At 42.4% G+C, this 23045-nt stretch overlaps 2 protein-coding genes across 2 annotated transcripts; one reads left to right on the top strand and one right to left on the bottom strand.

Annotated features, from left to right (window-relative positions):
• The first annotated feature begins 7908 nt into the window (after positions 1 to 7908).
• slc25a1a (solute carrier family 25 member 1a) lies at positions 7909 to 13196 on the top strand. Its single transcript, XM_061702044.1, has 9 exons — positions 7909 to 8152; positions 8952 to 9059; positions 9133 to 9232; positions 9908 to 10046; positions 10130 to 10214; positions 10285 to 10389; positions 11161 to 11276; positions 11336 to 11409; positions 11486 to 13196. Exons 1-9 carry the CDS (start codon positions 7966 to 7968, stop codon positions 11598 to 11600), a joined length of 1029 nt encoding a protein of 342 aa, XP_061558028.1. The 5' UTR covers positions 7909 to 7965; the 3' UTR covers positions 11601 to 13196.
• On the bottom strand, positions 12943 to 23029 carry nle1 (notchless homolog 1 (Drosophila)). Its single transcript, XM_061702043.1, has 13 exons — positions 22943 to 23029; positions 20346 to 20502; positions 20056 to 20276; positions 19331 to 19410; positions 19161 to 19237; positions 18983 to 19080; positions 17841 to 18033; positions 17637 to 17772; positions 15415 to 15461; positions 15127 to 15329; positions 14889 to 15048; positions 13551 to 13621; positions 12943 to 13476 (listed from the first exon to the last, which is right to left on the bottom strand). The coding sequence occupies exons 2-13, from the start codon at positions 20478 to 20480 to the stop codon at positions 13464 to 13466; spliced, it is 1434 nt and encodes a 477-aa protein (XP_061558027.1). The 5' UTR covers positions 20481 to 20502; positions 22943 to 23029; the 3' UTR covers positions 12943 to 13463.
• Between the last annotated feature and the right edge of the window lie 16 nt (positions 23030 to 23045).

Genomic DNA, 23045 nt, shown 5'->3' on the forward strand with positions numbered 1-23045 from the left:
GATAATATAAAACAAAACACTTACATTCACACCTACGGGAAATTTAGAGTTGTCAATTAAACCGGAGTGCCCGGACAAAACCCACGCAGGCACGGGGAGAACATGCAAACTCCACACAGGCGGGGCCGGGGATTGAACCCCGGACCTCAGAACTGTGAGGCAGATGTGCTAACCAGTCGGTCACCGTGCCGGCCAATTTGTGTTCATTAGGATGTAAAGCAAACCTACTTCCAGTTTACATTCGGGTGAAAACACATGGTTTATTGTGGGGCTTGGAATTGTTACCAACTGAAACACAAACCAATCATACCAAAATGTGGGGGGAAGCGAGGGGGGGAAAAATAATAATCATTTATTAATCGTCGGAATTAATCGTAGCTACCACATACCCCTATAGACCTCCCCTAGTGTCGATTCTACACTGTCGCTTATCTAAAATGTACGCTGCCACAATTCCGCCATGAAATCCTCAGCGCTGAAGAGCTATAATTCAATAATAAAGAACTCCTTAACTTTCACTTCCTGCGTTCTTATCACAACAGTGCGCCGCCTTACAGGCTGATACCGGCGTACTGTACAAGCGCAGAAGAATCGACAAAAGAAGATTTTAAGATTATTGAAGAAAAAAAAAAAAAAAAAAAAAAAAAACATATTACATTTTTTTCCTCCAAAAGAGGGAGTGAAGCTCTCAGTCACATATGATTTATGCTAAGTGTAATTTATGTAAAAAATATGCTATTATTACCTTTTTAAATGCAGAATTTTCATGTAAAAGCTCAATTGGATTTCTGGTGTACCTAATGTTGGGTCTAATGAGTCACATGTCAATACAAGATGTAAAATGATGCTGTTATCTTTTTAAAGGGAGGCTTTTTAGGGAAAGCTCTTCATTGGATGTAGGGTGTACCTAATGTTGTAGTAAATAAGTCTTATACCGATACGAGACTTTTAAAAAATAATAATAATATCTGTGTGAAGGCTTGATTTAAAAAAACAAACCCAAAAACTTGCTAATGGATTTTGGGTGTACCTAATTTTGTTTCCAGTGAGTCTACATGCTAAGTGTTGTATACCATCCATTCCATCCATTGTCAACACCGCTTATCCTGGTTAGGGTCGCGGGGCGCTGGAGCCTATCCCAGCTGACTTCGGGTGAAAGGCGGACTACACCCTGAACTGGTCGCCAGTCAGTCGCAGGGTACATATAGACACGGACAACCATTTGCACTCACATTCACACCGTCACTGAGTGGGAATTGATCCCACGCTGCCCGCACCAAAGTCAGGCAAGTGTACCACTACACCATCAGTGACCAGTGTTGTATAAGAGATGTAAAAATATGATATTGTTACCTTTTCAAAGGCGGTATTTTCAGGTAAGCGTTCATGTATTTAATCTCGGGTGTATCCAATGTTGTGTCCATTGAGTCAGATGTCAATACAAGACGTAGAAAATGTTACCATTCATTTAAAGGCTGAGTTTTAAGGTAAAAGGTTTTTATTGGATCTTGGGTGTACCTAATATTGTGTCCAATGAGTCACATGCCAATACATGATGTAAAAATATGCTATTAAGTTAGAATTATCACATAAGAGCTCTATTATTGGGTCTCAAGTGCACCTAATGTTGTGTCCAATGAGTCTACATGCAAAGTGTTGTCTCCAAGATGTACACATAGGTGATTATTATCATTTTAATGGCATAATTGTCATATAAGAACTCTCATATTGGAGCTCAGATGTTCCTAATGTTTCGTCCAGCTGTTATACGAGGTTGTGCGCGCTGCCTACTTCCGATAAGCCCCGCAAAGAGGGAAAAAAACAACTACATCAAACATCTTTCTCTGCGCTATTTGGGTGTTTGGACATATTACGCCTCATCAAGCCACCTTTCACCAACCGTTAAGTTGTAATTTTTTTTTGTAAGTTAAAGAGTTTCTATATTGTTATATATATCCATCCATCCATCCATTTTCTGAGCCGCTTCTCCTCACTAGGGTCGCGGGCGTGCAGGAGCCTATCCCAGCTGTCATCGGGCAGGAGGCGGGGTACACCCTGAACTGGTTGCCAGCCAATCGCAGGGCACATAGAAACAAACAACCATTCGCACTCACAGTCATGCCTACGGGCAATTTAGAGTCTCCAATTAATGCATGTTTTTGGGATGTGGGAGGAAACCGGAGTGGCCGGAGAAAACCCACGCAGGCACGGGGAGAACATGCAAACTCCACACAGGCGGGGCCGGGGATTGAACCCGGGTCCTCAGAACTGTGAGGCTGACGCTCTAACCAGTCGTCCACCGTGCCGCCTTTGTTATATGTAAGTCGGGCAAAAATGTTTACAGTTTAAACAAGAGTTATTCACTTTTATTTTTATTTACTTCTCAAATAGTGTGTGTGTGTGTGTGTGTATGTGTGTGTGTGTGGGGGGGGGGGGGGGGGTCGCGTTGCAAGGGGTGGCGTGTGAGACCCTGAAGAACATGATTTGCCGTACAAGAATAAAGTGTAATTGCACATCCACTGCAGTAGATGGCAGTGGTGCTCTCATTGCTCTCGGAGTATTTGCTTGATGGCGTAGTAGTGTTTATTGCAATAGTACGAGCAGTTAAACGTGGAAGACACCATTGAGAAATATTTAACGGGGATGAAAAGAAAGGCAGTGACAGACGGAGATTGTGTAACACATGAAAGTCACCCAAAAGCTAAGACGAGGAAGTTTGACGAAGCGTTTTGAGCACTTGGCTTCACAGTGACTACGGTGGGAGACGAGGAAAGACCGGTGTGTTTAATATGTCTAAAAACGCTGGCAGCGGAGAGCATGAAGCCTAACAAATTAAAGGGCCATTTAAATACATTACACCCTAATCACGCTGATAAGCCCCTGGAGTTTTTTCAGAGAAAATGTGCTGAATATTATCAGCAATCATCCTGCTTTGTGAATGCTGTTACAATCAACCAGCGAGCACTGTTAGCATCCTATAAGGTGGCGTACCAAATTGCTCAGTGCAAAAAAACCTCACACCATAGCAGAGGAGCTGATACTGCCTGCACCAATTGACGTGGTCTCCGTCATACTGGATGACGCAAGCGCTGCAAAACTAAAAACCATCCTGCTGACCAACTACACTGTCGCCAGACGTATAAAGGACATCGCAAATGATCTACAAGAACAGCTGGTGGATCAACTCAAAGACAAACGTTCTGTCTTACAATTTGATGAAGCAACAGACAGCAATAAAGACTGCTTGTTTATTGTATATGTACGTTTTCATTTTTCAAATTCCCTGTGTGAGGATCTACTTTTTTTGTAAATATGTCAGAGACAGAGCCACAACTGAAGAGTTATTCAAAATGCTGGACAGCTTCCTGTCTGAGAATGGGCTAAAGTGGGAGAACTGCATTGCAGTTTGTAGTGATGGTGCTCAGACCATGGAAGGGATGAGAAAAGGACTTCGAGCACTCATCAAGAAGGCCTCACCTAATGCTGAGTGGACACACTGTGTTTTACACAGAGAAGCTCTTGCATCAAGGCACCTTTCCCCTGAATTAACTGAGGTGATGACTGATGTTATTGCTGTAGTATATTTTATAAAACCCAGACCACTAAAACCAAGAATCTTCTCTGCTATCTGCGAGGAGCTGCGTGCTGAACGTCAAGCGGTGCTGTTCCACAGTGAAGCAAGGTGGCTGTCACGAGGAAAAGTATTTTCCTGTGTTTTTGAGCTCAGAGATCAGATAAGAGTGTTTTTGGAGCAGGAGCACAAGTGTGGAGTCGCAGAGAAATTTAGCGATGAGAACTTCCTGGGAAAGCTGGCCTATCTGAGTGACATATTTGGAAAGCTAAATGAATTAAATCTCCAGCTTCAAGGAAAAGACAAACACCTCCCTGAGGTCACAGACAAGATCAGCTCTTTCACTCAAAAACTTGGAATCTGCTGCAAATTTTTTTCTTCTTCCTGGGGGGGTCGTAACAGAAAACAATTGAGAAGCACTTGAGAGGAGCGAAGGAGGCCTCCATTTTGCCTTGCCTTCCCTTTTTGCTCTCATCTGCGTTTTTTCCCACCACATTCGTTCATTGCGTATTATCCCGCCACTACCCCAAATTTACCGTCCTCCACCCCCCCCCCCCCTCCCATTTTCATTCTCTCTCGCCATTTCTTGTTGCAAAAAAAAAAAAAAAAAGAGCGCGCAAGGGAAGGCGAACGGGGTGAAAAGCACTCTCACTGCTGCACCGCTGGCACAATAGACTGGTGGTGAGTCATCGCCACTTATGTTTGCGCCGTCGTCCTCCTCCCACCAAACACACACGCACATGTACAGGGAAGGGGGGGTGAACGCCCACTCCAATTACTACCTACCTGCCGTGCACTTAGAGGACACACACACATATTCCAGTTCTGCACAATGACCCTGAAAGCAGCAACCGGCTCACTGTGCAATTTAGTTGATTGTGCTTTGCAAATGGCTGCCTCGTCGCATCAAAGTGGAGACAAAAAAAAAAAAAAAAATTGTATGAATGTGTGTGTGTGTGTGAGATGAGGAGGGGGTAGCGGGGGAGGACGGGGGCAATGGGTGTCAGTAGGACAGATTTTTTTACTTCGGCAATGGTCAAATAATGGTGGTGGTGTGCACAAGATGGCACTGTTGCCAACCTTCTTAAAACGCCTTAATGAGCATATAGGGCTGTAAAAAAATAGATTTCTTCCGAGTTAAATGAATCAGTCCTAGAAGGCTATCAATATATAGATAATTAATCATTAATAATTGAAAAGTCAAGTAGCCACACAGTTATGGAAACTTACACAACATAGTTGGAAAGAACTTTCTGAAGAATATTTTGATTTCCATTTTAGAGTTAAGATATACAATGCATGCTTTTTACGGCTATTTTTTAACAAAGTTTTTTTTTTTTTTTTTATTATTACACTTAACTTCTATTAAGGTTTGTCAAGACTTAACGATAATAGGGAAATGGGTGCCAAGGTGATAACAGTTAAGAACCATTGGGTCAGGGTGGGTTTGGGGAGGAGGTTTAATAATCAAGTGTGAAATTGTGCTGCATGCTTTGAATGGGGGAACGTGGCGCCATCTGGTGGACAAATATAAACAGAAGCAATGACAATGTTTTTCTTTTCCTGTTTTTTTCTATACATATTACATTACATTCGTGTATCCTCTAAGAACTGTCCTTTGGCTCTCAAGTTTTTAAGGACACACCATTATCGAACATCTACAGCGATGCATGAATAAGGTGTGAAAAAAACTTTCCCCTTTGAATTATGTCTTGGGATGGTGCCAAGTACTCCCCTCTAGATTGTTTACATCCAAAGCGGTAGGACACTCGAGCCTCGGCCCACTATGAGTCTTTTCAGCTAGCTGCTTGGGAGCCATTCGAACGCATCAAATATTGAACACCTGTAGTTTCCGTTTCACACAGTTAGGTGCAGGATAACTCCACAGACTTGCGGGAGAAGGCATGCAGGGATGCAGCGAGGCAGAAAGGTAGGCCACCTTGGCATCTGAACTCACCCGTCTGATAATCTTCTAATAGAATATTTTGTGAAGGGAGGAGGGGGTTTAATGATTGTCTCTCACCTGAGCAGGACCACCTCCAACCTGGATGAGACGACCAGAGGGGAGGAAGAGGGCGGTGGGTTCAAAAAGTTCTCAGAACCACAAGAACCAGAAGATGGTGGAGGAGAACAGGTTGAGAGCGGGGCCTGTGATGGAGAGATGGAGGTCAGGTTTGCTCGGTAGCAAAAATACAGTGGGTGGGCATCAACATGGGTAATTTTGATTGATTATTTACAGAAAATGTTTTTCTAATAAACTACAGAAAGTTGGATTTTTTTATCGAGTAAATGATTTTTAAATAAACATTTCATTGTTTTATCATTAAGATGCATAATTGTATTATTTATTTAAATTTAACATGTAAGTTTGACCAAACATTTTAGAAAAAAATATTGGAAAATTCATTCATTCATTCATCTTCTGTTCCGCATTAAAACATGATGCCCAATAAAATAATGCCAAAAACTAACAAGCTGAAAAATGTATGCAGTGGAAACATATGCATGCCATGCCTCAGATAAATCAGATTTCTTTTTCTTTTTTTTTTTAGCATCTCAATCAATGACAATAAAAGTTCAAGTCTTGTTCAGGTCACCAATCCAGAGAGCTCACAGGATGAAGTGGAAGGCACTGAAATGCAAAGTGGTGTCCTCCTATCATGCACCCCACCGACAGAGTCAGAGCTGACACCTGTGGTACTGTCGTCACCTCCCTCCAACACGCATGGTAAAATCATAACAAACACACATATCAAAGTATAAACCAACAATAAAACGGTTACAATGTCATGAAGGTCAAAACCAGTCGATTTGAAATCTCATAGTTGAAATATTATCAAATAAATTGGCTGAACTCACTTTTGGCTTTCCCATGGCCTGCAGAGGAACTAAAAGATGCAACTTCCGGTGGAACATGTGACTTGGAAAAATAACAATAATAAATTAAAAATATTTTAAACATTTACATGAGATCAACCTTACATACTATGCTGTGCATCCTACTTAACGTGGATTGTTTTCATTTAGGTTTTATTATTTATATATACACAAACAAATTCCGATTCGTGTGATTCAAGATTCTTAAATTCCAAAACCAGATGTACATGCAAATTTAGTTGGGTTTCTCCCTTTGCACTGCAGTGCACACTACTTACTGCAGGGGCACTCACTCCATGGGAAATTGACGCTGGAACAACTACCTCACGAACCAGAAAAAAAAAAAAAACATCAAACGTATTCAACTTTGTTCTAAGGCCAACCAGTAAGCAAATGTGTCTGTTTTGATTCTGTTTCCATGGTGACATTTGTTTATAGATGGCCCCTCAGAACCGTGCTGGTACTGTCTCAGGTCCCTTGACCCAGAGTATCATCCCCCACCTTCTCAGGTTACCACGCATCTGCAAAAACAAACAAACAAACAATTTCATTCAGGAACTAAACCGTTGGCTACGATACTTCTCTGCAGTTGCAGCAGGTTTCGGATTATTCGTCTCTACTGCCCTCTGGAGGATTGAAGATGAACTACCAGACGGACCCTCGCCCCCACTTCGGCGTGGCTTGGTCCTCGCACGCGCCGTGTCGCCCCCTGTGGGGCAGCGAGGGGCCAAGCTGGGGGTACAGGGTGCCCCCCGATGGTGAGCAGCAGCAGACGCAGCGAGCGTGCCCCCACTGCCACCTGGCATTGCCCTCGGACACGCTGAGCTGGCATGAGGTGGGCATACGCACACGTCTCTTTACTCGGTCCACCTGCCCCTGAATAAAATCCAATACAAAAACAATATTAATTTGCAAGGTGTCGATCGAGGAAGTCACTTTTATAACATTGGGAAAATTTTAGAACATTTTCCTTCCATTTTAATGGAATAAAGCACGATACTAGCCATGCATGACATTCGGTGTTACACCCGACGCCGTGCCCAATGCGCATGCAACACACTGCAAATGACCGAATGTGTTGTTTCTCCCCGCAGACAAAGTGTCTCCAATTTGACGGACTGCGCAACCCCAACAAATAGGATTTTTTTCATACAGCACCTGAATGTGTCAACAGTCGTGGAAATTAAAAAAAAAGTTGTTTATTGCTGTGTTTTTCCGATTTTTGTTTGTTTATGTGAATTTAACTAGATGCACCTGAATGTATAACTGTTGAGTGACGTCACACTGTCTGCTGATGAACAGGCCAGAGCATCGCTTCAAAAAAATTAAAAAAATAATAAAATAATCTGCATCCTCTTCCTCATTGGCCCACAACGGCAGCGCCAGGTCATGTGACCGAGCCACGCCAGCCCAGCCAATGGCGTGGTCCCCCCACTGACCCACTGACTTGCATACTGACACCAACCCCAGCCCGTCTGTTGTTGTTGTCGTCGTTGAAGCGGCGCCTTCTCTCCAGCATGCCGCTCGACAAGCTCTCTCTCCCGGGTGAAAACGGCGACAGCGGCGGCCGGCGGCCGAGAGCTTGTGGCGGCTCGACGCCCTCGCCTCCGCCGGCCCTGAGGTGCTCGTACGTGGCCAGGAGTCTGGCGGCGGCGGCAGTGGGGGGTAGGAAGATGACGCATCCCGGGAAGGCCATCCTAGCAGGTCCGCTTTTTCCCCCTTTTTATTTTAACGCTTCAATCTGAGCCGATTGTATTACTGTAGAGCTGCTTTGTGCACAAGCTGGCGCCTATTAAGGCGAACTGGGTCACTAAGGCAATCCAGCAGTGATACTCATGTACTGTCGCGTCTACATCTATCCCAGTGGTTCTCAAACTGGGGGCCCCAAAATAATTTGCAATAAATTAAGTCGTATTATTTTCTTTTAAAAGCGTACACAGACATATGGAGACCTGCGTGCCAATAAATGGATGACAAAAACCAACAACAGAACCATACTCACCAGAAATTCTATTAAATGGAAAAATTCTATTAAACGGAAAAATGGTGACGTTATCTTGGGCCAGCTCGCAGGCCCTCTTGAGGTGAATTTGAAATCTGATTAGTTAAAGAAACAGTCCTTGCAAGTCGCTTTTTTGAAAAATAGTCACTAATGCGGTGTGGAAAAGTCACCAAATGATATAGCCAAATCGCCTATATTTAGCGTGACTGACTGCGCTTTTGTAAACTTGCTCTTCTCTTCGCCGCCCGTTTGTGGAAGCAGTGCACGTCAGCCTGGAACAATTGATACATTTTGCAATTTTTGCAAGTTCCTTTCTGTTAAACAGGGCATGCATATTTAGGTTGAAACCTTCAAAAACCAAATAATTCCCATAGCATTTAGCAGTGCACTTTGTAGTTATATGTTTAATAGGCTTAAGGATTATGAGGGGCTCCTTGGAAAAATGTCTCCCCTATAAGGGATCTCTGGAATGCATGACAATTACCAAATTTCTCACTTTAGGTGGGATTGCGGGCGGAATCGAGATTTGCATCACCTTCCCGACCGAGTATGTCAAGACTCAGCTGCAGCTGGATGAGCGAGCCAACCCGCCGCGTTATCGGGGCATCGGTAGGTTACAACTGGATGCCGTCAACTACCCACACCCTGTCTGGGCTCGTCTAAATGTCCATGTTGTTGGCAGGTGACTGCGTAAAGCTGACCGTGCAGGATCACGGTCTCAGAGGCCTGTACCGAGGGCTCAGCTCGCTGCTCTATGGCTCCATCCCCAAGTCGGCAGTTAGGTTAGATTTGTGTTCCAAGTGCATTTGATAGACCTCCGCCAACGACTCTAATTTGGATCAGTTTTCACACCCGGCATGTCCAAGCAAACTGGGAATGTTTTGCACTCCAGAAACGCTCATGGAGGGAATGGAGCCTGATCCGGAATGGATCCCAGTTTGGTTTGTGGTTCACTTAACTTGCAGTGTCAACACAAAATAATTGTGATTCACAATTTGGGATCTCTGAAACAAACCAATTTGAGACCAAACTCAACTTGCTCAGCTCCTCTTAGGGTGCTCTGACCATCAGTTTGGTCCTATTCAGGTCTGGTGAGGCCTCGAGGAACTTCACACACTTCGTCAAAGAGGACTAAGTGGTCATTTTGTCTCACCTCAGGTGTGATGAGGCATCGGGGGAAGACTTAAATGTCAAGCCTGCTACAGTTTTTAGCTTAGGTTAAGCAAACCAAACTGAAGTGAGATGCCCTCTCTGAGACCAGCTCTCATTCTGGTTGACTTTAGGTCTGAGGCATCACGCAAAACAAGCTGATCCTGGAGAACTTTTGTGTGTTCACATTGCTTATGTTCACCAAATTAAAACGAGACTAAATCTCAATTTAATCCATTTGGGTAGGAAGTAAAAACAAGATCAAAACAGCAAACAAGTTGGAATACCCACATACTCATCCCCCGCAGATTTGGCACCTTTGAGATCCTCAGCAATCCAATGCGGGACGCCACGGGCCGGCTGGACAACACACGCAGCCTCCTGTGCGGCTTGGGGGCGGGCATCGCCGAGGCCATCGTCATCGTGTGCCCCATGGAGACTCTCAAGGTGGGTGGCATAGCAGGAAAGGGAGGTGCACATTTGTGACGGGACATTCGTGTGACTGTTGCGTGGCCCGCGACCCCTCACAGGTGAAGATGATCCATGACCAGTGCTCGATGAGGCCTCGCTACCGGGGTTTCTTCCACGGTGTCAGCGAGATTATCAGAGAGCAAGGTAGGACTTCCAAGAAAAGCCCTGAGGATGACTGTTAGCCATTATCTTTATCCAGTTTTCACCCCTTTAGGTGTCCGGGGGACCTATCAAGGTCTGACGGCGACCGTGCTCAAGCAGGGAACCAATCAGGCCATCCGATTTTATGTGATGAACGCGCTACGCAATTGGTACAAAGGTAGGAATCGCACAGAAGTAACCAGCAAGATGAGAAACGCACAATGATGGACAGGAAGGAATAGGGGGATTAATAACAACAAATGCGACGAACATTCCAGGATGTACCACACCTCTTGCTTGAAGTCAGGTGGGATGGCGATGTCAGTGCTTGTCTCTGGTCCTTGTCCTGCAGATATAATTGCTTTCAACATAGTCATCTTTCTGATATTTCCTAATACTACCTCCGTAGCTGGGAAATTCACAGGTCAACATCATTCCCATTCAAAGGTAGCCTACTAGTTAACAAAGGTTAAAGAATAAGGGCTAATAATTAGAAATCTGCTACGTATGACCATGGCTCTGACAAAAGCCCCTTTCACAGTTTCCAGAAAACTGGTGTAGTAACAGAATATCAGCCAGTGCCAGTGTCTGAGCCTTCTCCGGCAGATACAATGGATTTTAACACAACAGGAGTTTGCTTGCCTCTCTTCCCTTTCACATGGCCTTCGATACGACATCCAGGAAATTTGCAGGTCGCTCTCCTTACCAATTCCCCAAAACTGGAGGGCAACAGGGTTGCAGATACAAAGCGAGACAGGTTGTAGATCACAAGTTCAGGGAAGGAAGGGAGCTGATTTACCAGGAAACAACAAAAACTGATAAAAGTCATAAGCCACAAGGACTGACGGGCCTTGCACTGACCTGGAAATCACCAAAATTTGGTTGGAAGATCAGAAACCTGACGGTCTTGTGCGTATTTACACTTACATTTTGGTTCTCGTCCCTAAAGGGGATGATCCCAGAAAGGAAATGCACCCGATCGTCACGGCCATGTTTGGAGCCACAGCGGGGGCCGCCAGCGTTTTCGCCAACACACCTTTGGACGTGGTCAAGACCAGAATGCAGGTTAGTTCTGACATTTGTTGTTTAACCTTTAAAGGGTGTCTAAAGACCATGTTTTAAAGGGTCTGGATGCCCATCGCTACAAGAACACGGTGGACTGCGCCTTCCAGATCCTCAAGCAGGAAGGACCCCAAGCGTGAGTTACCTCAGCTCTTCGCTTGACTAACGACTAACTCACCTGTAGCTAATGTCTTCCTGTCCTGTCACAAAAGGTTCTACAAGGGGACCATTCCCCGGCTGGGCCGTGTGTGCTTGGACGTGGCCATCGTCTTCGTTATCTACGAGGAGGTGGTCAAGCTGCTCAACAACGTGTGGAAGACCCAATAAGAGGACCTCAGAGGATCCCCTAAATGAAGACTGGCAAAAACCTCTGGAAATCACCAGACCAGATATTTCCACGTCGCTTTAGGAACACTTTCCAGCACTAAAACATGGCAATGGAGGATTGTTAGTGCAAGAGCAAAGTTTAAAAAAAAAAGACCAATCACTTTAAGCAACCACAGGTTTTAAGACACTTGAGTGGAGTCCCAAAAAGTGATAAATTGGTAGACAAAATCTCTGTGGTAAAGTTTTTTTTCCACTTGAGAGATCAGAAGTGATGTTGGACCTGCTAGTTCATCGTTGAGGAATTCTTCCATACCAAACTCATCCAAGCACACCTTGATGGACCTTGTGCACTGAACAGTAAAAAAAAAAAAAAAAAACAGGGGGGGGGGGGGGGGTTCTCCTACTAAACCCCACATGGGTAGATGCATACAATAGTCCATACCTTCTTGGTAAGAGGAATAATTAAGAGTCAGTGGTCTAGTTAATTCCTTTATTGACTGTCCCAATGCTTTGGTACATTATATTTTTACCTTCTATTAATTATACTGCACGTAGGGTGGGGGTGAGCGCTTAGTACTGAAACCACAAATGTGTCTTTTGGTTTGGGAAAGACATAAAAAATGGTGGCACAGTTTTAAACACGCACAGGAAGTCCAGCTGTCTTGTTCAACGCTAACAGACTTTTTGTCACAGCTAAATTGATTTGATGCTGCTTTTTTGGGGAAATTGTTTTGTTAGCCACATGCTAAGTCAAGCGTTTGATGCTAACAGGCCTGTTGTTGAGACTTACATATGAAGCTTAACCCCAGAAGCTATTTAGCACACATAGCTTTAAGAGCTCACTTTTTAATCACTGGTAAATTGATTCATGTTGCTTTTTTGGGGGTGCAAAACTGTCTGTTAACCTCATGCTAAGTCCATCTGTTTCGTTCATTGTCAGGCTATTCTGATTAACTGTATCCGAGAAAGCTAATTAGATCTGACTTTTTGTCATCGAAAAGTTGATTGACATTGCAAAATTGTCAGTTAGCCACATGCTAAGTCCATCTGTCTCATTCGACGCGAATAGGATCATTGTAGTGCTACTCCGACACGTAGGCCAAATATTTGTAGTAGCCAGTTAGCACTTAGCGTTAAGATCTCACACCATTGACCTTATTATCATGGGTTTTTATGTTTTCTAAATGTTAACAATATAACTGAATTGTTTTATACACTTATGATCCTCATTCTAGTTTCATGTTTATAAGAACATCTGAGGGGTTGGGGAGGTGAGCACACATTTGAGAGGCTTACTTTGGAAACAAATTAGTATCGAAAACCACTCTGCCTTACACAGAAAGCCTTTTGAGTCTTTTTTATTTATTTTTTGCCAAACTCCAAACATGAGACGCCATTATGCATCTGAATGTTGTTTCCCATTGTGTGTGTGAGTGTGTGACTAACCTGTGCAATCGTTTCGACTGTTAAAAAAAAAAAAGAAATCAGGAAACAAACTGATGTTTTCACGGTGTAATAAACGTTGCTGGTGTCATATGGAAAATCTGTGGTGTACATATTTATTTGTTGAGTAATTGGGGTTTGACTGTGTGTGACAATTGGCTTCGCTGCAGTTCTGAGGAGCTCCACAGGTTGAGGCTTTCAGGAGGGAGAAGATTAAAGGCTGAGGGCGTGGGGGAGTTGTAAGCAGTCCCAACTGTTACAAACACATACCACCTGAGGCAAAGTCTTCATATTCTGACCTTGTTTGTGTCAGCGAGTCACCATGACGACGCTTTTCAACGCCAAATTGACTCTGAAGCATCTTTACTCTGGCTTTTAGATCACTTGGTGGGAAGGAAATGGAGGTTGTGGCCATTATAGCTATCTTCTCCATCTGTAAAGACACACAAAATAAGTTAAAATGGTTGATTTGAAAAGACAGAAAGGTCGTTTGGTACTTTTACTTACATTCTGAGGCATTTGTCTTTACCACCGCTGGCCACTCGCTGTCCATCAGGACTCCAGTCCACAGCAAACACCTGAACGAGAGCAAAGAGCTTTCATACACATACGCAGTGGTTAACAAATGTATTGGACCAGCACTCAGTCTAAGCTTTGCCACAGCAGCCCTAAGCGAACAGCACATGGCTAATTCTGAAGTATGTAGAATCTCTTAAAGATATTTTTTATGCTGAACTAGAATTTTCTTTATTAGAAAAAAACAGGTTAAAAAAACAAATTAAAATGTCAAATTTTTAAGTCGTTGAAAGGTACGATTCATTACAAATGCATTTTATTTCTGAAAATATATAATTACATATTAAAATCTAACAACCAATCTGGAAAAATAATTTTATACAGAGTATATTTTTTATTTTAATAAAATCTATTATTTCTTAAAATGTTTTTACCGGGTATTTATTTTTCATCAAATATTAAAATCTAAAAACAAATTCAAATTGTTGATCAAATTTCCTTATTTATATTTTAAATAGATACAAATTGAAAATAGTTTTTGGTTTACAGTTTTTTCTAAAAACAAAACTCAGATAAAATATCCATCCATTCATTTTCTGAGCCGCTTATCCTCACTAGGGTCGCGGGCGTGCTGGAGCCTATCCCAGCTGTCATCGGGCAGGAGGCGGGGTACACCCTGAACTGGTTGCCAGCCAATCGCAGGGCACATACAAACAGACAACCATTCGCACTCACAGTCACACCTACGGGCAATTTAGAGTCTTCAATTTATGCATGTTTTTTTGGGATGTGGGAGGAAACCGGAGTGCCCGGAGAAAACCCACACAGGCACGGGGAGAACATGCAAACTCCACACAGTCGGGGCCGGGGATTTAACCCGGGTCCTCAGAACTGTGAGGCTGACGCTCTAACCAGTCGGCCACCGTGCCGCCCAGATAAAATATATTAACCGAAAATCTATATTTTGAAAAAAAATATATAAATTTATTTAGATATATGCTTACTGATTTTCTAAATAGTATATATTTAAAAATGTAAATATTTGATGAATAATGATATACATATTTGGTACATTTCAATAATACATTTTCAAATAAATAGTACACATTTTTTATATTAACAATCTTGAAATATTTTGGTAAATATTAATTGTAAAAACAATATTTATTTATTCATATCAAAATTAAAAAATAATTCCAAATTGTATAAACTCTGGGAAAAAGGACATTATATTTCGACATTTCAAATGTTTTCTAAACCGTGACTAAAGGTCAATTTACCCAGAATTTGCCCGAACTACCGGCCCTTTGCACGGGAATGTTCCCTCACCTCATCTGCATGGCCAGGAAGATCCATATTGAGCTTCCCACTCTTGACGTCCCAAACTTTGAGCGTGCTGTCGCTGCTCCCGCTCACCAGCAGCCGGCTGTCGGCTGACCACGCCACCTGATATACGGAGCCCACGTGGCCACGGAGGGACATCAAGTACCTGCGATTATCAGGTGCAAAGGCGTTAGCTTAGCAGACAGCCACAGATCACCACATGGATAACAGCAGTCTTACTTACTTTCCAGTGCGGCCGTCCCAGATTTTGACTGACTTGTCGAAGGAGGCCGAGGCCAGCAGCCGGGTGTCAGGGGAGAAAAGCACCTCGTTGACCAAGGCGCTGTGGCCCGTCATCCGGGCCAGAGGCTTCTTCTCCTCAGCCGGATTCCACAGGAACAAGGTGAAGTCGTCCGAGCCTGATACCAAGCGTTCCGGGTTGGAACCCTGCAGGACCGGCCGGAAAGTCACATGTCATTTTTTCCAGGGATATACTGACTTAAAATTAGAAGAAAAAAAAACACATACGAACCCGAACATTATTGTATCGCTGCAAGGCTTTGTTCTTTAGTTCCTCCACTAGGAGAAGACAATGTTAGAATTCAGACTTTCTCAAGCTTCTTAAAGGTCCCGTATTTTGGCTATTTCGACCTTCCTAGAGTGACTTTCTACCATGGACTTTGTATAAAAGTGACAATTTATATATATAAAAAAAAAAAAAAAAAAAACCTTGGTTTTGTCATACAAGTGTCCAGAAAAGGACCCTCTGACAGCTGTTTGACCCAGTTTTGTATCCGCTTTGTCCATACTTGGCTAAGAGTGCCCCCTTTTTTGGTTGCCTCCGTGTAGAAGACCCACTTGTGAGGGCACACGTTTGTTATGTTGACAACGCTGGCTCAGGAGCGGAAAGGGAAGGCGGAGATCTTTGCTGGTGACGTAGATACGCTCGAGAAATTCGAATGACCTTGGCAGAAAAACGTCTGCGTGGACGATTTTAATTCATATTTCACGTTTACTGAGGCACCACAGAGACAATATTACATCCCAAATACTATAAAAAAAGGTATTTTGGCAAAATATTTCCCCTTTAAATACAAGGTATTGGGACCGAGCCCTGCTGTGAATAATTGACAGCCCCCCCCCCCCCAAAAAAAGGTTTATACAATACTATAATAGATGCCACAAGATGGCAGCAAAGGACTACTTTTGTCTAAATGTACCGCAACTGACTTCAACAGTCCCTTGGCACCAAGATGCCACCAGAAAGAACCAAAGCAATACGGTATTTTGACCTAAATCAATATTGATTTAGGTTTAAGGTTAGGGTGAGTTTTTCAACAAATAAAGAATGATGAAAAAATTGACAATTGAAAAATGAACTAGCAAATGCCAAACCAAAAATATGCAGGGGTTTACAGTTACCTTCAAGGCATCCGGGGACTTTTGGTATTTGTGTTGCGAGACCGGATCGTACCATTTTTTTCACTTTTGTTACATGCCAAAGGGAAAATTAATTCAGGCCATTAATTCCTAACAACAAAATGTACGTTAGCTAACAAGCTACTTCCTGGTTCATGTAAGACGACTGGATTGTACCATTTTTAAAGACAGGAGTGCAGAAAGCGCTTCATTCCTCGAATAAACGTATGACGTTCGTTAACAGGTTCCTTCCTGGTTCATGGTGAATGGTACAAGATGATTGTATTTTACCATTTCTTATTAAATGCAAGCATACGGGTCGCGTTTGTATTTAAAATGATTGACAAAAATAGAAAACAAGTTTCCATAACTAAATTTTTTTTTAATTATGATTAAAAAAAAAAAAAAAAAAAATCATTTACTTCAGACATTTCTGCAACATTGCATGAAATTGACTACTTGATTTTATGTTGTAGACCAGGGGTGCTCAATGCGTCGATCGAAGGTAGAATTGGTAGAACGCATCAGCCTATCATCCATCCCGTTGCTTGATTAATATACATATATAATCGATGATATCTGAATTTTTCTGACACTTAGGTCACGCACATGCGCAAACAACGCTGCTAAAAGGCAACTGCAGATACGCAAACAACGGCGCCAAGTGTGTCAAAACTAACAAGGTAGTCAGTGAGTTACCTCCAATTTTTATCTCTCAGTGTTTTCTCTTAAACTTAAAGCGTATAAAAATGAGTGGCGGAGCTGGATCAAGTAAGAAGAAAAAACTTACCACTTTCATACGGAATGGGACGAGAAGTATTTTTTCACGACATTTTCGAAATGCGTATGCCTCATCTGCCAGTTTGCCATCGCATTACCAAAGAACGGAAATGTGGAGCAGCATTTTAGGACTGTGCATGGAAAATGCGACACTGACTACGCATCCCTGGCTGATTCACTTCAGTGCAAGTCATCGGAGTAAACTCAGGTAATGACAAAAAAATTGACATTGTTAATTATGTTGTGTTGTGCAAGATTGGCTCATGCGGTGATGCAAGGTACATCAACATACATTGGTGCTGAGCTGTGTCGGCGGCCCAGAATTTTATTTCACTGGTAGCGCTCTGCGCTCTCAAACCGGAGACATGGTCGTGGCCCCCACGTCCCCAAAAAAAGGTAGATCGCGGGAGGTTGGCTGCTTGAAAAGTAGATCTTGGGTCAAAAAAGTTTGGGCACCCCTGTTGTAGACTGACGAGTATGACTTAAGTCCATTGTGGGTGTCATTACATTTTTATTTTACTCTTTTAACTTAAATATAACATATTTTGTTCTTACGTGATCCGGTGAGGTCCTGTGGGTTAACGGTGGCGCTTGCCGGTTCAAAGGCGCCTGTCCTTAGCACGTAGTCGGTGCTGAGAGCCAACGTGTTGACCCAGTGAGCGTGACCCTGCAGCGTCCTGCACTGGACACCCTAAAGGACAACAAATCGACGCTCGTTCGCAGTCACATTTACCCATCATACCCAGCGGCGCGACTCACGTCTTTGGCCCGCCACACTTTCACGGTCCTGTCCTGCGACGATGTGTACAGGAGCCCGTCGCCGCCCCACTTGACACAGGTCACCGACTGCGTGTGGCTCGTCAGGATCTTGTCGCAGCGGCCGAGCACCACGTCCCAGATGCGCACCGAGCCATCTTTGGAGCTGCTCGCCAGGTAGCGACACTCGGCGTTGCTGGCGAAAACACAAGAGGATTCATCGATTGAGGTACGCATACGAACACCTACAAGAAGATGGTGTAAGAATGCCAAAGCAGATTTATGGAATAAGTGTCATTTTTTTTAACCGGATTTCAGGAGGAGGTGTCATTTTAAAAGCGGGTTTAAGGATTAAATATAATTTTTTAAATCAGATTTAGGGATTACGTATCATTTTTATGGCATCATTAAGGATTCCATAATTCCAGGATTTATAAGGGAAACTTAATGATTATGTCTCATTCATTAGGTTTATTTAAGGTTTGTGGTTTTTTTTAAGCGGGTTTAAGGATTACGTGACATTTTAAGGCAAATTTATGGATTGTGTGTAATTTTGAAAGAAGATTAAAGAATTATGTGTAAATTATAAGGTTAATTTAAGAATTACATACAATTGTTAAAGTAGACTTCGGGTTAGTGTTATGTTTAAGGCGGATTTAAGGTTTACATGTCATTTTTAAGGCAAATGTAAGTATCATTTTTAAAGGGATGACAACATTTCTCACAGGCTGATTTAAGGATTGCATATCGTTTTTATAGCAGATTTAAGGATTACTTACTATTTAAGATGATTTAAGCATTACATATCCCTTCCAAGGCAGATTTAAGGATTGCTTATTGTTTTAAAAGATGATTTAAGTATTACATATTACTTTTAAAGCAGATTTAAGGATGCCATATAATTTTTAAGGTAGGGTTTAGGATAATGTGTCTTTTTAAAGTGGAGTAAAGGATGACATTATTTTTAATATGGATTTAAGGATTACTAATGAATTTTAAAGTGGCTTTAATGATTACACATCATTTTTAAGGCAGATTTAAGAATTTAATGTCAACTTTAAGGATAGTGTTTGGTAAATTAAATGGAAGATGTGGCCCAATACTTTCGCCCAAACATTGGACCAGTCGGGTGCACCGATACTTACAGGTGGAGAGGTTCCCAGCAAAGCCAAGTGATCCATTTGGTGTGTCCGGTCAAGGTCTTCCCGATTTGTGTGCCTGTCACTGGATTCCACAGAAAGATCTATAAAAAAAAAAAAATATTACAACATAATACACATATACGTGTGACAAGGTGAGTGGTAGTGTGTGTTGGCAAGTCACCTGACTGTTTTTGCATCCTGACGCAAGCTTCTTGCCATCAGGCGACCAGGCGATGCTTAGAACCCAATGTGAGTGCCCTGTCAGCATAAAACACGAGCCAGCACAAGTAAGCGTGCTTCGCTAATGGTTTATCTTAGATTAGCGTATACGGCACAGAGCGGCAAGCGTACCTTTGGCAGTGTGATGCGGCGTTTCTGTCATCAAGTCCCAAAAGCGCACCGTGGTGTCACCCGACCCGCTGGCCAAATATCTAAAAACATCCAAAATGCAAACTTGTTCCACATTTTTTCAGTATCAAAAACAGCAGAGAGCGGACAGGTCCTTAAAAAAGAGGCCAGGTTTTTGTGTCAAGACGTTCATTGCCATTTTCAGTTTAAATTTACGGTAAAACTAAACATACCTGCATTGCATTCCCCTGCAGCTTAGTACCAATGATTGTTGATTGCTTCATCATCAAATCTATGTTTAATATGCCTGTCTGTATTATACTGCCCGCGACCCTAGTGAGGAGAAGTGGTACGGAAAATGGATGGATGTAGTATACTGCCCCTGGTGGCCCAGGCACACACATCAGAAGGAGCCACACAATGTCCTTTGAATTAAAACATGAACTCATGACATACATTCTAATTAATTGTGATTATTGTATGTTTTTATAAAGAACAATACTGTGGAGTGGTATTTTTCTTTTTAAAAATCCCATTCCAAAAAGTTTTGTTGGTGTTTTTTGGGAGACAAGAACAGATGAATGGCATTTGCATTCATTTTAAAGGAGAAAGATGATTTGAGACACGAATGTTGGCTTACGAGCGTGGTCACTGAACGAATTAAACTTGCGAGTCAAGGCACCACTGTACTATCTATGTAAAACGAGTCCCTCTTTTGGGACACTCACTTTCCGGTGGGACTGAAAGCGGTGGAGATGACGGCTTCGGTATGCCCCTGCAGCGTGCTGGTGCAGCGGGTGACAGCTCGCACCCGGAACACGGCCTGGGGCTGGTACATCACCGGCAGCACCTGCTCAGTCTCCCATGCCAGCTCCTTGACACAGACACTCAGACTGGACACAATCTCCGTATCACCACGGGCAAAAAACGCCAACGGCACCGCCTCCTCCTGAAAGGGAAGAAGACGACATTTTAAATAGTCTGCTCATTTGTGTGTGCAACTTCTGGGCACGCATACCTTCTGCAGCAACATATTGCAGACCAGCTGCAGTTTATCAGGAGTGATGTCGACAGGAACATCGAAAGGGGAGCCCAGAAACTCCCCGTTCTCATCCTGGAAACGGATCAGCAACCGCTCCACCTCATCACTCATCTTCAGACGCCTTAACTGAGACCTTTAAGCCAAAGTGAACAAACCATGTCACTAGAGGTGCAACAATTAATCGACAACTTATCGATTATCAAATTAATCTACAACTGTTTCAATAATCGATTAAAGGTTTAGAGATCATGTTTAACTTTAAATTGTCCAAATCATCAGAATTTAAGCCTCTCAACAGTAAATATTGTCAGATTTCTGTAGTCCTCCATGAGAGCAGACTGATTATCTTTGTGTTGAATCAAAACAAGACATTTGCAAGCATCTGCTTTCAATTATCAACATTTTTGCCTATTTTCTTACATTTTACACCCCAAACCAGTACCTGAATCATAATAAATATATGTCTGTGTATTTTCTGTATTGTAATTTTAAAGTCTTTTTTTTTATTATAAAGGGATTGAAATTATTTTTTTTTATATCAGATTCATTGATTTATTGAAAAGATAATCGACAGACAAATCGATTATTAAGACAATAGTTAGTTACAGTCCTACTAGGCTTTACACGATCGGGATTTCTGGGGCCGATCACCGATCAGCGAGTTTAAAAAAACGATAACCAATCACAAGATGGAGGAATGTGTCTATATAAATTACCTGTTCATTTACTGTATATACGTGTGTACTTAATTGCTCAAAAAAATATATTTACAATAAATTATGTATCTTTGTTCCTCTATTTATGCCAGTGAGGCATAGTGACAGACAGAACAAATGTAAATACAGTAATTAATGTATCCACTTTTTGTGACATTTTTGCTTGTTGGTGTGCCGTGAGATTTTTCAACTGTAAAATATTTTCCTTGGCTCCATAAAGGTTGGAAATCCCTGCTCTAGTCAGATCGTGTATTTTAATCAGTCAGGTCAAACCAACATTACATGACAGAAATAATGGGTGCTAACTTACTGTAATTAAATTACTTTATTTTTAATTAAATGACTTCACCCACACCGAAACTTTAGAGCATGATTCGACAGAACGGCGGCATGTTTAGTTCGTGCTACCACTAGCTTGCTAGGCTACATCACATTTTATTGCCTGGTTGTGAGCCGTATCGTATTAAAAGTGCGTGAACATACCTCAAGCGAGCCTTAAACGAACGTCCTCTCCTGTCCTGAGCACCGGTGACCACCAACACACGTTTTTCCTCATTTTGTCCTTATAATACAAAGTTGACGCGCTCCACGCTTGTTGTCGTCGCCACGGTAACGAGTGTATCCGGTTGCATTTGAGTTGACAAGATAAAGCCCAATGATCGTAAAAAACGGGATGCGGTGGTATCGGAATACAAGATTTTATTGCAGTAGTCTGACAGTGCAATCGCGAAAGAGCAAATTTGTCTTGTAGTCTGATTGGGCATTACGTGTTTCCTGTCTCCGACGTGTTATTTGTCCCACACCGGCAAAATTTTTTTTGTTGAAAAACTTAATTGGCCGCCAGATATTTACAGTTCTACGTCAAAAGACACACGACAAGGCTAAAAATAAATTAGCTTTTGGATTCAAATATACTGTGTGTGCGGCGACCCGGAGGAAATGTCTTTTGCGGAGCCGGTCAATGACGTCATTGATCGAATCAGCGAATTATGACATTAAAGCCGATCAGCATAAAATGCTAAATATCAGTCGATACCGATCAGCCAGATAAAATCGGTGTAAAGTCTAAGTCCTACATGTCACTTTAGTACATTAAAATAAGAGGAAATAAGGGCACTTTTTTTAATAAGTATTCTAAAATAACAAAAAAAGATTTTTGAATCACGTTTTTCCTCCTCACTTATACAAAATGACAATGACATTATTTAAATTAAGTTTTGCTTTTGTTTTGTAGCTCACTTCTAGGATTTGCTTCATTACTCCTGATACCAAACAAGCGTTGAAACCATACAGAATTTACCGATTTTTATTTTATTATTCACAGATAATGTGACGATCCACCTTATGTTGTCTGTTACTTTGCTGGAATAAACGTCGTTAGTCGCTATATTAAAAAAGTAGTCACTAAAGGGGTCACTGACGGTGCTTTTGTAAAGTAGCTCCTCTCTGTTCACGGTCATGTTATTAGTGCAAGCAGTGCACGTCAGCGGAGGCGTGCTTTAAACTACGGAAGCCACAAAAATAATAACAATTATCCTAATAAATAAACTCTAATTAATCAATTCATCTGCCAGCCCTACTTTAATGCGGCCCAATGTGTGTTAAAACAACACTTTGGTGAGCTTCCGTTTCACGTAACAATAGAAGCCATAGCTCTGACGGTTTATTACAGAACTATTAGAAACCCAGTTAGCGCTAGCCCGTCAAGCTAGCTCGGTTAGCTAGCCGCGAGCCGCCACAGTGTTTTGGGCCAACTAAATGGTCAAAACGGCACTTACGGCAACAATATACTATCAACAATTGCTCACATACCTCGGTCGGACTTTGTATAAAGCAACTTTAGTGTTAAAACATTACCTTAGAACGAGGAAGCAATATGTTAAAACTCCACACGTGTGTACATGTACAAAGCTGTTATAAGGCGAAGGTCCATGGAGCGTTCGTGCCTGGTGACGCAAGG

Source organism: Phycodurus eques, chromosome 17 (assembly GCF_024500275.1).
Source record: "Phycodurus eques isolate BA_2022a chromosome 17, UOR_Pequ_1.1, whole genome shotgun sequence".
In the NCBI taxonomy this organism is placed as follows: Eukaryota; Metazoa; Chordata; class Actinopteri; order Syngnathiformes; family Syngnathidae; genus Phycodurus; species Phycodurus eques.